At 34.7% G+C, this 16,239-nt stretch overlaps 1 protein-coding gene across 1 annotated transcript in view; it reads right to left on the reverse strand.

Moving 5' to 3' along the window:
- The window catches only part of LOC124370055 (chaoptin-like), a 93,953-nt gene that overhangs the window by 47,943 nt on the left and 29,771 nt on the right, over window positions 1–16,239 (reverse strand). The window contains 8 exon segments of the mRNA XM_046828375.1: window positions 8,538–8,696; window positions 11,345–11,555; window positions 13,934–14,157; window positions 14,160–14,203; window positions 14,858–14,897; window positions 14,900–14,932; window positions 14,935–14,991; window positions 14,994–15,040. Coding sequence (XP_046684331.1) covers window positions 8,538–8,696; window positions 11,345–11,555; window positions 13,934–14,157; window positions 14,160–14,203; window positions 14,858–14,897; window positions 14,900–14,932; window positions 14,935–14,991; window positions 14,994–15,040 — 815 coding nt within the window.

Genomic DNA, 16,239 nt, shown 5'->3' on the forward strand with positions numbered 1-16,239 from the left:
GTCCTATCATACTAGTGGAACAGACACTGTCCTGCGCATAACTTGTCCCCTCATACTAGTGAGACAGATACTGTCGCGGCTGGCCCCAAAGGGTTCAAGATAGGAATGTCAACACTATGCGTTCTCTATAACTATCACTTGGTCCCAGTCCCCAGACAACAAATTTAAAGGCTCTCTTTTGAAATACAAACACGCTGGCCATGCTAGATTGGGTGGTGAAACTCCTAAAAATAATTCTATATGTTATCAAGAATTGAGAAGTACTGAAATACGCAAGACTAGGAACATCTTAGGGACCAATAGGAGCCAGACACATTCATTCACAATATCACACTCAAACTTACAAAGAACAACCATTCATTGGATCTCATTCACAATCCAATTCATTCCCACTCCAGTCATCCTCCTGTTTCCAATTCAGTGGTATCCCAGTTGAATGCCAAAAACTCATCAGCACTATAAAATGTCTGCGATGCTAACACATTTTAGCGAAGTTTTGACAGCTTTTAGCGATAAAACATTTTTATGGAATTAGGCAAACTGCTGACAAAATGAACTATCACCCGTGATGGCAGGTAATAAACTACTGTCCAGTGTCTCCCAGTACGGAGTGCCCTTGCCCCTACTTTCATATTCGTGCACATTTAGAGGAACAAAAGTATCATTTGCAAATCATAAAGGCAAAATAAAGTAAACAGTTGCAGCATTACTCTGTGTCCCAAATTAGAAATTACTCAGGATTTTTATTTTATCCTGTGGAATTTTTCTTTTTCATTTTCTGAAAGATGGAATTATGGTTGATCTATTACATTCTTATACACTCTCAAAACATAACAAATAATGCCATCCATAGTCCTAAGCTACATTTTAAGTGCTTTGTTACTTCCATTGCTAAGTCTTCTATTACTTGGAAAATATGATAGTTCGTCGTAAGTACCCAACAAGAGAGCAATTATTCAATGTACTGTTTAGTATAAACAATATTTATTATTTCCTAACTATGAAATCTGTCATTGGAAATAATAATAATTGTAAAAAGATTTTTTTGATTGGTTACATAAATTACGTAACTAACATGAAGGATAATAAATTTGTTTATATAAGCTTAGCTAATAGTAATCATAGTGATTAGTCACAGTAAAAATATGTTTGATTAATATCAGTATAAAAAATCTGTTGAGGATACCAAACTGTCTGTAAACATCTACTGCCTAACTATTATCAGATAACACCCAAGACTAGCAACAAGAAAATGTACCCAGTCATAGAACCTGCTGGCTTTAATCATGTTTTATTAATTCTGCTCTAAAGATCATTGAAAATATACATAACAGCACTAGTGATTTGCTTCATAGAAATAAGATAATCTTGTTTTATAACCAAATGGAGTCTGGTAGCATCTAAGGATGTTCTGGATGCAGCCAAAAGGTGAAATCACTCTGACAGCCTTCAATTATTTTATGTCTAATAACATTCTAAATAAAGTTATTTGGAGCATTTTTTATCACGTTAAAGTTTTCATCAATCAATGTTTAACACAAAGGGTTTTATCTGGATCAGTTAAAAGTTTTTCAGATCTGAGAAACTGTTTTTCATACATGTTTTTCAGTTAAGAGTTTTTTTTTTATCTGTGTAATATACAAGAAACGGGTACCAACTTTCCTCAAAGTTACGGTCCAATTTCTTTGATTCCTATTCTTTCAAAACTGAATGAACTTTACGTTTTTGACAGATTAGTCATTATTTAGAAAAAAAAATTCTATGTGCCTCTCAGTATGGTTTAAGAAGTGGAAAGCCAGCTCTGGATGCTATGGATAATTTTGTAAGGAATATGCTTTAGGTTTGTGACATGAAAACATTAGTCAGGCCACTCCGTTCAACCTGAGCCAAGTTTTGACTGTGTGAATCATAACAATGTTTTGGACCAATTTCAATGTCTTTCCCTTCTCTGCTTTATAAGCAATTATAGACAAAGACTATATGCTGGTAATCAATAATCACAGAATATTAGTGTTAAATACGGATTCTACAGGAAAACAGGATTTTACCTGGGACATTTCCATCGTTCATGAGACAAGAAACAGTAACACAACGTTTCGAGATCTGCAATCTGATCTCTTCTTCAGGTAAAGAACTAACCTAATACATAATTACAAACTAAAAGTTAAAATAAACAAATCTTACTAAGCTTGTGGCACCCTACAATCAGGAATCACAACCTACATTGTTGTTGTCAACTTCACCTAACACAAATGACAATCATCTTAATTACAAAACTATACAACACTAATCATTAAAAGAAAACTACGAATACAGGTCACTAATGCCTCTTCACTCGCTTACTGACCACCTACGCGGACAATCAGCAGTCTTAACCTATGGCTATCTACGGCAGCTATAACAAAGGCGTACTTACTCAGGAAGGGAACAGAATGGGCCTTTTCGTTATATTGGGTTCATCAGATGAACTCTTAAAACCATATTGTACTCTACCGCATTGGTTTATTACAAATATCCGAGCCGTTTGATACTTTTGGTGTTTCGCTTTATTCTTTTTTTTAGAATTGTGCAAACAAAGCGCCTATCTCGACTATGTTTACCCTGATTGGGTGGCGTCGCCAATTTAATGTATTTTGCCTTCAATAAGTTTCCTTTTGAAAAATTGGTTTCCCGTGTATTATGTGGGCTTCATCCCAAGTCATATGATGGTCGTTCGACCAACATTGTTCAATTTTGGACTTTTTCTGGGAAACCCTTTCTCGTTTTTCATTGTGATCTTTATCCTTACGTGTTGTGTCTTTTTGTCTCGCCTATGGATTCCCTATTGCAAGCTCTACATTTATACTGTAAACACATTTTGTTTGGAATCCGTTTCAATTCTTTTTGGGTTTGTTTGTACAACGTTGTCTAAGATGTTGTGTGGTTTTTAAAAACCGGTTCTAGATGTTGGTTCTTTCTACCTACCTTCTAATTATCCGCCATAATCCCGCACATAAGGAGTGACATAAAACGCAAATTTTTCACAAAAGCTGTTTTTCTGACTCAGAATATTCTGCTGGTTGCGTTTGCACTTATTTATTACTAATGGAGGGTATCCATTGCTTTCTGAATCCGATTCAATTTTGCGCTTAAATTCTTCTTTTAGTCCATCTGTATCTGACTACAACTCTTTTCTCTAGTTCAAACTAAACAACGAGTAGGCTACTCCTCTCTGACAGATTGTTGATGGTTGATGTGAAATATTCAATATTTTCCGGTTTTTATTATCTTTCGAACAACAGTTGTCTTAAAGGAAATCCCTATCTCTTTAATACACCCACATCCATGAAGGGGAACTTTTTTGGACCTTCCACTTCCATGTGATGGAGGCGATGGAAGTATAAATACTAATAAAGATTCAAAAAATTTTTTAATTCAATGTCTCCATGAGGGAAAAATAAAACAAAGTATCATCCACAATACCTCCAACCAAATCTTTCGGCCTCGGGTTTGAACTGAGCAGAAGCCAAAGCATTCGCTCGCAGAATTCTCCCTATCCATTTCTCCCTCCTCCAATAAAGATATTGGGGAGTTTGCGAAAATCAAGATGTGTAGAACACCCCCATTAGCCATCCTCTCATCCTCTCATCTCCTCCTCTCTCTCCCCTCATCTTAACGGGAAATTTTGAAAACCATCCTATTAACTCAAATAATTATGCATTGAGTGCATTGTTCTAACATTTTTCCATAATTACTGTTCACAAAACAAGTTTAGTTCATCCTTTAATGTTTTGGGGTCTTTTCCTTTGAGTGGAACTGATGTTTAAAATAATTCCTGAGAGTTTCTTTTTCTTCTTTCTTCTGGAACGGTACAACTGAAAATTTTGTAAATAACCTTCTTTTTTGTTTTCTTTTTTTTTATTTTTTTTCTTTTTCGAACATCTAACTTTAAAACCCCACCATTGGTCCAGTTTCCAGAGGAATTCAGGTCATCAACTTTAAAAAGGATTTTTTATTTTGCCTTCTCTATCTTCTCTAACTTTTCTCCTTCTTTCTCTCTCCTCCTAAAATTTCCTCCCTCTTTCTCTACGATTCCTTCTTCGTCTAAAAAAACTACCTTCTCTAACTCTCTTCTCTATTTCCTCTACTTCTCTAAACTTCTCTTCCTATTCTCTCTTACTTTCTCCTTTTCTCTTTCTCGAAAAATTCTCTACTTTCTCTTCTTTTTCTCTCTTATCTTTCTCCTAACTACTCGATTCTCTAAAAATAACTATTTCTCTCTGGACTGCCTCTTCTCTTTTCATCCTCTATTCTCTTCCTCTACAATTCTCCTCTTTCTCTCCTATATTCTCTAACCAATTCTCCTACTCTCAACTATCTCCTCGTTCTCTAAAAATTCTCTTTTAATTACTAATTCTCTTCTCTAAACGCTCTATAACATCTCGAAAAAAATCTCTCTAAAACCTCTAAAAACTATTGAACTTCTTCTCTCTAAAAAACTAAAACGAAATCCAGGGAAATTTTGGATTGAAAAGATTCATATTTTTTTTTTTTTTTTTCCTAACCAATAGGTTAAAATAAGTGCAATTATAATTAATTAAATATAAGTCAAAACCAACCAGAGAGAATCATTCCTCACAAATCATCATTTTCCCTATTCCTCTGAGAAGATCCCCCGTGAAAAAAAAAAAAAAAAAAAAAAGAAAAGAAAAAAAAAAACAATTTTTTGAAAAATTTTTTTTTTGCGGTTATGTTCATCCCTTATGTAGTGTGGGCCGCCCCGCCGATTGTGACGTATTAATTCGAGAAAAATAAGAAATTAGGTAAAAATGTACAACATTAGAAAATAAAAAACCCAGAAAACTACCCTCCGAACAGAAAAAAAAAAAAAACCCCACCCCCCCATTCTAAAAAAAATGAGAACCCTCAACCCTCAACCCCTAACCCTCACCCCAAAGTAAAAACCAAAAAAAAAACCCCCGCGTTTAAAACACCACACAAAAATAAAAATAAAAAACAGCAAAATACACACACTCTTAAGGACAAAGTACCTCAGTAACTCTTAGACAAAGTCTCCCCCTCTATAAAAAACAAAAAAAAAAAAAAAAAAAACAAAAAAAATAAAAAAAAAACCAAATAAAAATTAAAATGAAAAAAAAAAAAAATAAAAAAAATCGGCAACACAGATTTTTAGATTTTTTGTTCATCCTCTTAAACCTTTTCTTGTGTATATTCCAAAAACTCAATTTTAGCTTTTTTTACCAAAAAAAAAAACTATTTGATTTTTTTTTTTCTTTTTCGTTCCAAAAAACTTTTTTCTTCTTTTAACAGATTCCACAATCTTTTTTATTCCAAAAAAAAAAAAAAAACCTTGTTTTTTTATTTAACCCCCGTATAAAAATAGCTTGTACTGAAATTGGAATACATAGTGATTAAGGTAGCAGAAGAGAGACAAAAAAAGAACCACAAAGCTTAAAAAACCACAACAAACACTATAATCGTAAGGATAAAAGAAGTACCCAAAGAAAAAAATAAACGGAATGTTTCACCCATTCAACCCGAAATCGATTTCTAAAAATTTCAACAACCACCATTGGGGTCCAAGACGTAACCATGAGACCAACCATATGAAAAATTGGGATGAATGCCCACATATTACATACAATCGGGAAAAGAAAAAAAACCCCAAAAAACCCCCGCGACCAAAAAAACAACCACCCCCACATTTTTTTCTATTTCGTTCTTTTCATTCCTTTCAAAAAATGGTAAAAGAAAATTGAGGCAAAAACATAATATACATTAAAAATGGCAACCATCAAACAACGACAATCACATCAAACAAAAAAAAAACCATCATCCGATTTAGAGCCTGGGTTTAGGGTATGCCGCTTTGGGTTCTTTTGTTGGGTTGCAATTTAGCCAATAATTTCAGTTCTCCTATTATTCTATCTAAAAAAAAAAAAATATGAAAACTAAGAAAAAGAGAAAAGAAAAAAAAAAAAGAAAAAAAAAAAAAAAAACCCAAAATGAGATGCGGGAAACGGATCTGGCATATATGAGATCAAAACCAAGTGCCGAGGGGACTCCACGAATATGGTATTTAAAAAGAAAAATAAGAAGTTTCATGCCCAATAATACAATCTCTCGCAGAAACCCCAATAATTCATATAAACGAAAGAGAAGGCCGGCGAGGGAGCTGCGGGGCCCATTCAATGTGCGCCGCTATCCCCCGTTCCCCTTCGTTTTAATGCCGCCATCACCGACCTTGTTTTTAGAAAAAAAAAAATAAAATAAAAAAGATTAAAAAGAGGAATAAAGGTAAATGGAAGGAGCCTCCATCATCGTTTGCCATTGCTAGTCCCTTCTGCATCGTAGGTGGCATAACCGAGTGAATGACGCTTTGTGATCACTGGATCCGTATTTACTTTTATTATTTAGTGTTGTATAGGTTTTGTATTAAGTTCATGTCTTATATTTTATGAAGTTGACACGCAACATGTTAGGTTTATGGTCCTGACTACGTGCCAACAACGCTTTAGTAAAGATTTGTTTATTTTAAACTTAGTTTGTAAATTTAGGTATTAGGTTAGTTCTTTACCTGAAAGAGATCAATTTGCAGATTCTCAAACGTAGTTTACTGTTTTCCCTTGTTCACATCCCTGAACGATGGGCAAATGTCCGGAAAATCCGAGTTCCTTCACATCCTCCATCGCAAAAATAACCTTTAAAAAAAAAAAAAAAAAAAAAAAGAAAAAAAAAAACAAAGTTCTACAGGGATTGTTTCAGTGCTTGGTTCCCTATTATCTTTAATTAGTATTAATGACTTTCCTAATTTAGTAAATTCAACTGTTCCGCTATATGCAGATGACACTATTTTTTTTAATGTCTCAGTGAACATAAAAAATATTACTGAATTGAGTAAGAAATTTGATCAAGTTTGCCTACTTTCAGTCCACTGTCAGATATGGCCTTGTGTACTTGGGAACCTGTAGAAGGATACAAGACCCATATAATAGTAATACACAAGGGAGCTTTAAGAGCAATAATTAGTAAATTAGCCACTTGACAGCTTCAGTGAAAGTTTAAATTAAAATTAGAACCCTCACTGAAAAGTGCAGTAAACATACTTTACATAAAAAGCTAGTAACAATTAACCCTTTCTAGTAAAAAAACATTTTACACTCTTGACACTCTTGAAGTTTTTCATCTTAAAAACATTATATTTTAAACTGTGACATATAAAGTATGCTATTATCTTTCTTTTTTGTTATATGTGGTTATATTTTAAACTGTGACATATAAAGTATGCTATTATCTTTCTTTTTTGTTATATGTGGTTATATTTTAAACTGTGACATATAAAGTATGCTATTATCTTTCTTTTTTGTTATATGTGGTTATATTTTAAACTGTGACATATAAAGTATGCTATTATCTTTCTTTTTTGTTATATGTGGTTATATTTTAAACTGTGACATATAAAGTATGCTATTATCTTTCTTTTTTGTTATATGTGGTTATATTTTAAACTGTGACATATAAAGTATGCTATTATCTTTCTTTTTTGTTATATGTGGTTATATTTTAAAGATTATGCCTGTCATTTGTTTTACTGTAATGTAGGTTTGATTCTCGTGCCAAATTTTGTTGTCTATTTGTTTGTTTGTTATTTTCTGTTTGCTTTTAAATGTTTTAACTCTGTTGTTGTTGCTTCATTGTTTGTTTAACTGTATAATAACTGATCTACCAATAAGCGAACTGTGATAGTTATTCAATATTTATGTTAATTTTTTCTGTTTTATCTTTAGTGTTTAGGCATATTATACATATGACATATTTTGACAGAACATACTTGTACGAGTGCTTGTATTGTGCCTTATAGCAAAGAAAGCTGTTACTATTACTATTATTATTATTATAAAATAATAATAAATAAATAATAACAAATAAATAAACAAATTATTATTATTCTTTCAAAGAATCCAGTGCTTCCAGTGCACTGCAACATCGCCTGGAGTTTTGAGAGGCGTTACTACCAAATGTAACTACTAATTAAGTTTCATCAATTATATCTTACATGAATCCAGACAGCATTAATAAAATTACTGGGAGAGAGTTGTATAAGAATATTCTCTGCAGCATGGTTTCTACCTTTCCATGGTTTAATTGAATCACAGTAATTGTAGAGATACCCCATTATTTCCTTTTTCTGCGATTTACCTCGAAGATGGTTTTATTATGTGTTTTTATAGTTTTCTATGTTTACCACTGATGTATCTACATGTATATTTATATACATAAATATCGAGGGTCATCCCTCTACGGAAATTAAGTATTACATACATTCAGTTATTAACTAGATAAACTGTTTTTATAACACATTCTACTTGTCTTTACATCAGACTCACAAGTGGTTCTTTCTGAACTTATCTGGTAAACAATTTACAAGTTTTTACACATTTGTGACAACCCTTACATCACGAGGACTTGTCAAAGATAATTAGGAATGTTCACCCCCCTCCCCCAACTGTGACACAAGACTGACAGGATCCACTGACCTGAAGTAGGTGAGGAGGCAGAGTGGTCAGGTTGTTGCCAGAGAGGTCCAACAGCTGCAGGGTCGCCTCCAAGCCAGAGAAAGCCGACGGGGAGATCTCTTGGAGACCACAGTCGACCATTGACAGCTCTCGAATTCGGGCATCACGAAAAGCGTCAGTCTGTTTGTGCAAATATTTAACTTCAGTTTTTGGACATTCGTAAGAGACATTTACCAAACAAATTGTGTAAACCCTCGACAACACACAAATGGGAACGTTCTGAAACAGGGAAAAGTTCACCCATAGCAACCACTCGATTGTGGAAATAGTTTTTACAGACAATGTGATACAATATTTAACCTAACTTAATTTTCAAGGTGTTCAAAAATCTGAAGACTTACTTTATTACTCCATTGAGGTTATGTTAATTAAGAAAATGTAAAAAAAAATTAATCCTGTTAAGTTGTTACTCAGCTTAAACTTATCAGACATCAGGTTATACATATTTTTTATTTTACGATTTCATGCTCATTCATGGGTTGTGAAGATTATTATTACCTGATGACATGGGGATTTAACATATGGTGAAATAAAATAGGTTTATCTACAACTGATTTGTTACAGCCTTGTAACAGGCTCTCAAACTATTGGCTGTACTTAATACACTGTTTCACAAACACTTCTGCTATTATTTGCTTGTAAAACAGCTGTTCAGCTGCCTTCAACTGAGATAACCTAAGATATTTAGTAAAGTTCTTAAATATATATATTAATACAAACAAAATTGGAGATGATACTAATCCAAACAAAATTATGTACACCACTCTCATGTTATGAGGGCTATCCAGAAAGTAACAGACGTTTTTGAATGGTGCGGCAGTGGGCGGAGCTACAGCCGCCAATTTGGTGTCAAAACACTCTGGCATTCAGTATGCATCGAGCTGTAGTCGCGCGCGGTCTGTATCTCTTTTACTTTTCTCACTGTGATTAATTAAAATATGTGCTGCAACTGAAAATCCTGCCACTTGTGAAGTGTGTTCGGTGAAAAGGTTTTTGTTGGATAACCATTAAACCGATTGAAATCTATCGCCAACTGTGTGAAGTTTATGAAATGGAATAATGAGTAAAAGCAGAGTAAGGTAGTGGTGTTTTGACTTTAAAAATGGCCACACCGATGTTCATGATGATAGTCCCAGTGGCCGGCCTAGCCTAGTGACTGAAGATTGTATTGTTACTGGTGATGAAACATGGGTGAAGCATGTCAATTGTGAAACAAAAATTAAGTCTATGGAATGGAGGCACACATATTCTCCAAAAAATCCAAGAAAATGTCTCCAAACTCTGTCAGCGAGAAAGATTATGGCAACTGTTTTCTGAGATGCTAAAAGTGTGATTCTGGTTGATTTCCTTGAACGAGGATCAAAAATCAACGCAGAGAGGTACTGTAACTGAAACATTGCAGAAACTACGGCGAGCGGTACAGAATAAGTGTAGGGGAAAATTGAGCTCAAAACTTGTTTTTCCACGACAATGCACATCCCCATACAACCAATTTTACACGACAAGTCTTGGATAATTTTGATTGGAAAGTGTTTGATCATCCGATTTTGGCCCAGATCTGGCACCAAGTGACTACCATCTCTTTCCAGCGATGAAGACCTGGCTTGCAACGCAGTGCTTTGATAGTGACACTGAACTTTACGCTGGAATTAATGAGTGGTTAAGATCTCATGTGGCAGATTTCTACAAAGCTGAAATCAAAAAGCTTGTGTCACGTAATAATAAATGTCTCAATTTGAATGGAGATTACGTTGAAAAATAGCTTAAATTTATATAATAAAATGTTCCTATTTCAGTTGGTTAATCTTTTATTTTAAAACATATGTTACTTTCTGGATAGCCCTCTTATATATGATATCATGCTTTTCTATGTCTATAAACTGTTTTTTGAATACCCAGTTTTGCAAATGTTGGGTATTAACACAATCTGTTATGGTTGTAATATCATAACTCTCATACTGTGACAGTTAGCTTATAAGGTAAGAAGTCAAATACAAGATCAAAACTGAAAGTTTCTGACTAACCAATCTTCAGTAGAGGAAGTGTACTTTAACAAACAACAGTTCAGAAAAAAACTAAAGTTTAGAATAAAAATGAAGTAAACAGATTATGAATGATAAAAAAGCGGGTTTGGAATAAACCTAGAAATAAATGTGTTCTATATGATATACTTGTGTATATAAGAAACATTGATGTCAGTTATAAGTATAAAGGGCTCTTAAAATACAGGAGATTCGGTCTTGTCATGTTATCCAGTGTTTGGTCATCAATGTCCATGTCAGTGATAAGTATACAGGGCTCTTAAACTACAGGAGGTTCGGTCTTGACATGTTATCCAGTGTTTGGTCATCAATGTCCATGTCAGTGATAATTATACAGGGCTCTTAAACTACAGGAGGTTCGGTCTTGTCATGTTATCCAGTGTTTGGTCATCAATGTCCATGTCAGTGATAAGTATACAGGGCTCTTAAACTACAGGAGGTTCGGTCTTGTCATGTTATCCAGTGTTTGATCATCAATGTCCATGTCAGTGATAAGTATACAGGGCTCTGAAACTACAGGAGGTTCGGTCTTGACATGTTATCCAGTGTTTGATCATCAATGTCCATGTCAGTGATAATTATAATGGGCTCTTAAACTACAGGAGGTTCGGTCTTGTCATGTTATCCAGTGTTTGATCATCAACGTCCATGTCAGTGATAAGTATACAGGGCTCTGAAACTACAGGAGGTTCGGTCTTGTCATGTTATCTACTGTAGCCGACTGACCTGCACCAGTGCAAGGGGGTTGCCATTGAGGAAGGTGTGGTTCAGTATGTTGAAGTGCTGGAAGGCTCCAGGGGGCAGGTACTGAATGTTGTTGTAGTCCAGGTGGAGTGTGTCCAGTGACAACTGACTGCTGGAGTGCTCGGGCTCTGAGCTACCGGCAGAGTGGAGCTGGGTGATCATGTTATAACTGAGGTCCAGGTGTCGCAGCAATCTACAACAAGTTATCACAGTTACCAAACATGTGGCTATATTCAAATAAATTACCATTGCTGGAATATAGAAATTAAGGAGTAATCAAGCAAAAATGCAGTTTTTTTATTTATGTTGGTTCAACTTCTTTTGAAATGAATGAAGACTAAATATGGACATCAGTGGTATTATTCAGAATACTCAATCAGAAACTGACATAATGCATAGTGAACAATATTAAATAACTGTACCAAGAATTGTTTTTCATGAAATTTTAGGAATTTCAAAATGCAGTAAATGAACTGAAATGTAAATTTAAGAAGTGATTTTTCAATAATAATATGAGTCAATTAATAATATGAATCATTTACAGTGAATAGTTTGATTTATCAACGTTAATACTGATTTTGTGTAGATTCATTAATGGTATCAGACTTAAGATTTCCTACAATATGGACACTGGATATACATTTTTAATATTATATGGCAAATTATCGTGTCTGAGACAATCACAAAGTTCCCGATACAAACTTTTGCAAATTTCCTTAGTCATCAAGAAACAAAAAACAAACAATATTTGTGACCTATGGCTCTAAGTTAACTTATTTTTGAAACTTCAAACCACTGTGGGTCTTACAGAATAAGTTAACAGACAGCTGATCAGAAATGTTTTCGGGATTCACTCCAACCTCCATTTAAGGTGTTGTAGGTTGTACTGAAATAAAATGAGAACCGCACTCATTGGTATATAAGGTCCATTTAAATTTCAAATTTTAAGTTTCCATAGGTTTCCATTTAAGGTTTGCAAGTATTGATTGAATAGAGTTTTCTCATTGACTTTCAGTATTTGCACCAGTACATTTTCAAAGGAATCACCTTGCTAGACCTTACTTTACTCTGAAGTTGTTACTTCTCAAGAACTTTGAAATGTCGAGGACTTGTTGATATCTCATCATGAAGATTTATAGTGAGCCTCTAAATCTTCATGGTAATCTACATTCTGAATTTCAAGCCTACTCTCAGTTTGTTGTTTGTAAATCTCTTGCTGTTTCATCATAGTAGCGATTATATATCAATTTCTATCAAATCTGTTCTAAAAAATTAGCCCCTATGGAAACCTAAGCAGAGGGTGTGACAAAATATTAGGGATTTTTTAGGTTTTATTGATAGCTAAAAATATATGGATTTTTCGAGATTTACGATAATTACTTACTAATGAACCTCTGAAGTGTTCAATGAACCTATGAAATCCCAAGCTTATAAACTTCTAGTTCTAGCTTAAACCTGAGGTGCTTAGTTAGTGGGTATTTAAAATTTAAGAATTATCTGTCATGTGCAGATTTTACTTGCCTTTATTACAGGTATATGACATTTATTCTGAGAAGAGGCAGAAACATCCAAAAGTTACCAGAGTGGATCAGTACTGTTGCTGTCCAGTCTCATGGTCGGTGCTTCCTCCAGTCACCTTGGACTCTTAGATGCGTGTTTGACATTTTTGTAATGTAGATCTTTTTCACTTGTTATTCATGACTGTGTGAATTCATCGCGCCTCATATGTAGTAGATATTTTGTACATGCTTAATTTATGCCTTAAGGTTTTTTGATGCCTGATAAAAGGGGATAAAATTCCAATCCTCAATAACCATAGCATTCTATTTCTTTTTAACAAACCATGGCAAATGTCCAGGCTTATTATGCTTTTCAAATCATTCATTACAAACAAAATTTATTTATTAAAATTCTTTCAACTTTCTATTAAGAATACCCAAAAACGTGCTCTCCTCAGGAAAAACCTGGGGAAGGCTATTTGTTAAACTGAGGCACAGAGAAATTGTAAGACCCCCTGTCAAAACCACTTTGTACCCATAACCATTGACAACTAGTCTGTTGTTTCCTCTGTTCTCATGGAGATGTGTGATGAACCTTTCGTAATAAACCGTTATGTATTGTTACTCATGTACATACATGTCTCATACCCCACCAGCTATATACACTGCCACGTTTCCATACTAGGGAAAGAGGAACAAACCACCCTACCCACCAGCGACAGCCCTGAGAGTCCCATTTCTGAAGTCGGAATACACTTTCAAAGTATTTCTTACTTGACAGCTCCTACAGATGATCCCATACCACAAAAATGACTCGATATGACCATGGTAAAAAAAACACTAATACATACTAGTCAGACAGCTAAGTGCATAACAACATTCTGCGTAGCCTTTTGCGGAAATATGGTTATCTCAAGTGAGCCTATTATCCAAAGGTCTCCTAAGAACTATTATATAGTTAATTTAATCAAGATACTGAATTTTTATACTAATTTGAAAACCAAAATCAGCATGACCAAGACTGACAAAGGCATTTTAAACCAGTTACAAAAAAAACCTGGCCATAACTTACTTGAGAGGAGAGACTTGTCTGTAGGGAATGTGCTTGAGTTGATTATCGGCCAGGTTGAGTCTCACTAGGCGTGGGGGGCCACCAGCAAACACAGATGGATCAAAGTCCATAATGGCGTTGCCGGAGAGATCGAGATAGTCGAGGTTTTGAAGTGTGGAGAACACTGAACCAGGAAGGTGAGAAATAGCATTCTCTGCAAGATTGAGAGTCTGCAGAGTACTCTTCCCAAGCCTCGCCAACTCTCGGGGTTTATCTCAGAGATCTCATTGCCTGCAAACAAATACATGTCTGGGAACAATCTTGGAAAGAAAAGCAGAGCAATTTTTTTTGTTTTGGATCAAGATTCATCATAATATATAATTAAAGATTAAGTATATAATTAGCAGAAGTTTAATAATAAGAGCCCATGTTATTGCCCATGGATGTGAAGGTACCTGTATTTCAGAATAACACTCTAGCTTATCAACATAAAACTATTAATACGAGTAACCACTGTAAACCTTTCAACATACATTATTACTTAAGGTATATACTGACCTCTGAGGTTGAGGACTCTGAACTTCTGGAGGTGGATGGGGGTGCGACTCAGAGGTTAGGTAACCATTACATCAGAGTAAACCGCCGTAAGCCATTTGAAACATACATTATTACTTAAGGTATAACTGACCTCTGAGGTTGAGGACTCTGAGCTTCTGGAGTGTGGATGGGGGTGCGACTCAGAGGTTAGGTAACCATACATCAGAGTAACCGCCGTAAGCCTTTGAAAACATACATTATTACTTAAGGTATAACTGACCTCTGAGGTTGAGGACTCTGAACTTCTGGATGTGGATGGGGGTGCGACTCAGAGGTTAGGTAACCATACATCAGAGTAACCGCCGTAAGCCTTTGAAAACATACATTATTACTTAAGGTATAACTGACCTCTGAGGTTGAGGACTCTGAGCTTCTGGAGATGACGGACACGCCTCGACTAGGCACAGAGGTGAGGTAACCCATCACGTCAGTTCCAGCTCCCAGAGCGTATACCGCTCCAGGCCAATGAACGCCTCGTCCGGGCAACAACCGAATGTAGTGGATTTCGACTCACCTCCAAGCGGTACAATCCTGCACAACTAACTAAAAGTTAGTTACAATATATATCTAAATAGTGGATTCCCAACAAGATTTGGTAAACATTTGATAAATTATAAATTTTAATTTTGCATTGGGTTCATGTTTAGTAAGGATGAATTTGAACAATAATCAAAATAAAATTTTTAAACTTTCTGTAAATGGTCTACAAACAAGTTTAAGGGTCTTTTTACCCTATTTCACTAAATTATGACAGCTTTCCACTTTTCTTTTGTATTCAAAGCTCGGTTGTGGTCGATTTAGAGGTCATAACACAAATCTAAAGTGACGTATTGGTTAGAAAATTAAGTGAGCTGTAAAATAGAACCTGTGGTATTTTCCCATATCTGTTTTGTCATCGTGTAAACAGCTCCCCAAATCAAAACTTTAGTAAAACTCATGCAAGTTTTATAGCTATGAAATGTTACATTTTTATACATCAAAATTTCGTCAAATTCGATATTCAGTCACGGACCTTGACATTGGATTTGTACTTAATCCAGTGACTTTTTTTTTAATAAATCTTGCCGTTAAATATAAGCCTTGTGGAAGTAAATTTATTACCCCTATAGTTTTATAGCACGTAACATTTATTTCCCGCTTCAACATTAGCAAGACAGAGATCGATCAAGGTTGTACAGAATTTTCTTAGGAGTAATTTAAATGATCTTGCTCCATGTTAAAAATAATAAAACAAACAGAAAGTGAACTGAATTTATGATGTTTCATGAAATTGCCATTTATAATTACTGTATTTTTATGATTACTGAAATGTTAACACAATCTCAGAAATAGTAATTGGTGGAGGCGTGGCCAAGGAGTCCACCTTAACATACTGGATGATGGAGTTGCGTACTAAGGGCTCTGCTACCAGAACCAACATTACTATATTTGATATTTGATAAACTCATAAATATGATTGATGGTTGCTAAAGAAGCTGAGGCAAGTTCTAATAATTTGCTTTGTAAGATTATTACACATGGAGGTTAACGTAAAGGTAATAGTCTTCAAAACCTGGTCGTTCAGGATCAAAATGTATGGTCAAATTTTTTTGAGGGACTTGAAACGACCCATATGTCTGGCATGTTAAGAATAGGCTACTTTAGGTACCTTTTTCTAAAAAAACTAATAATAATAAAAATATGAACTTTTTGCCACCGTTTTATATGTTCTTTGGAAAGACTACTGATCT

Source organism: Homalodisca vitripennis, chromosome X, assembly GCF_021130785.1.
Source record: "Homalodisca vitripennis isolate AUS2020 chromosome X, UT_GWSS_2.1, whole genome shotgun sequence".
Taxonomy (NCBI): Eukaryota; Metazoa; Arthropoda; class Insecta; order Hemiptera; family Cicadellidae; genus Homalodisca; species Homalodisca vitripennis.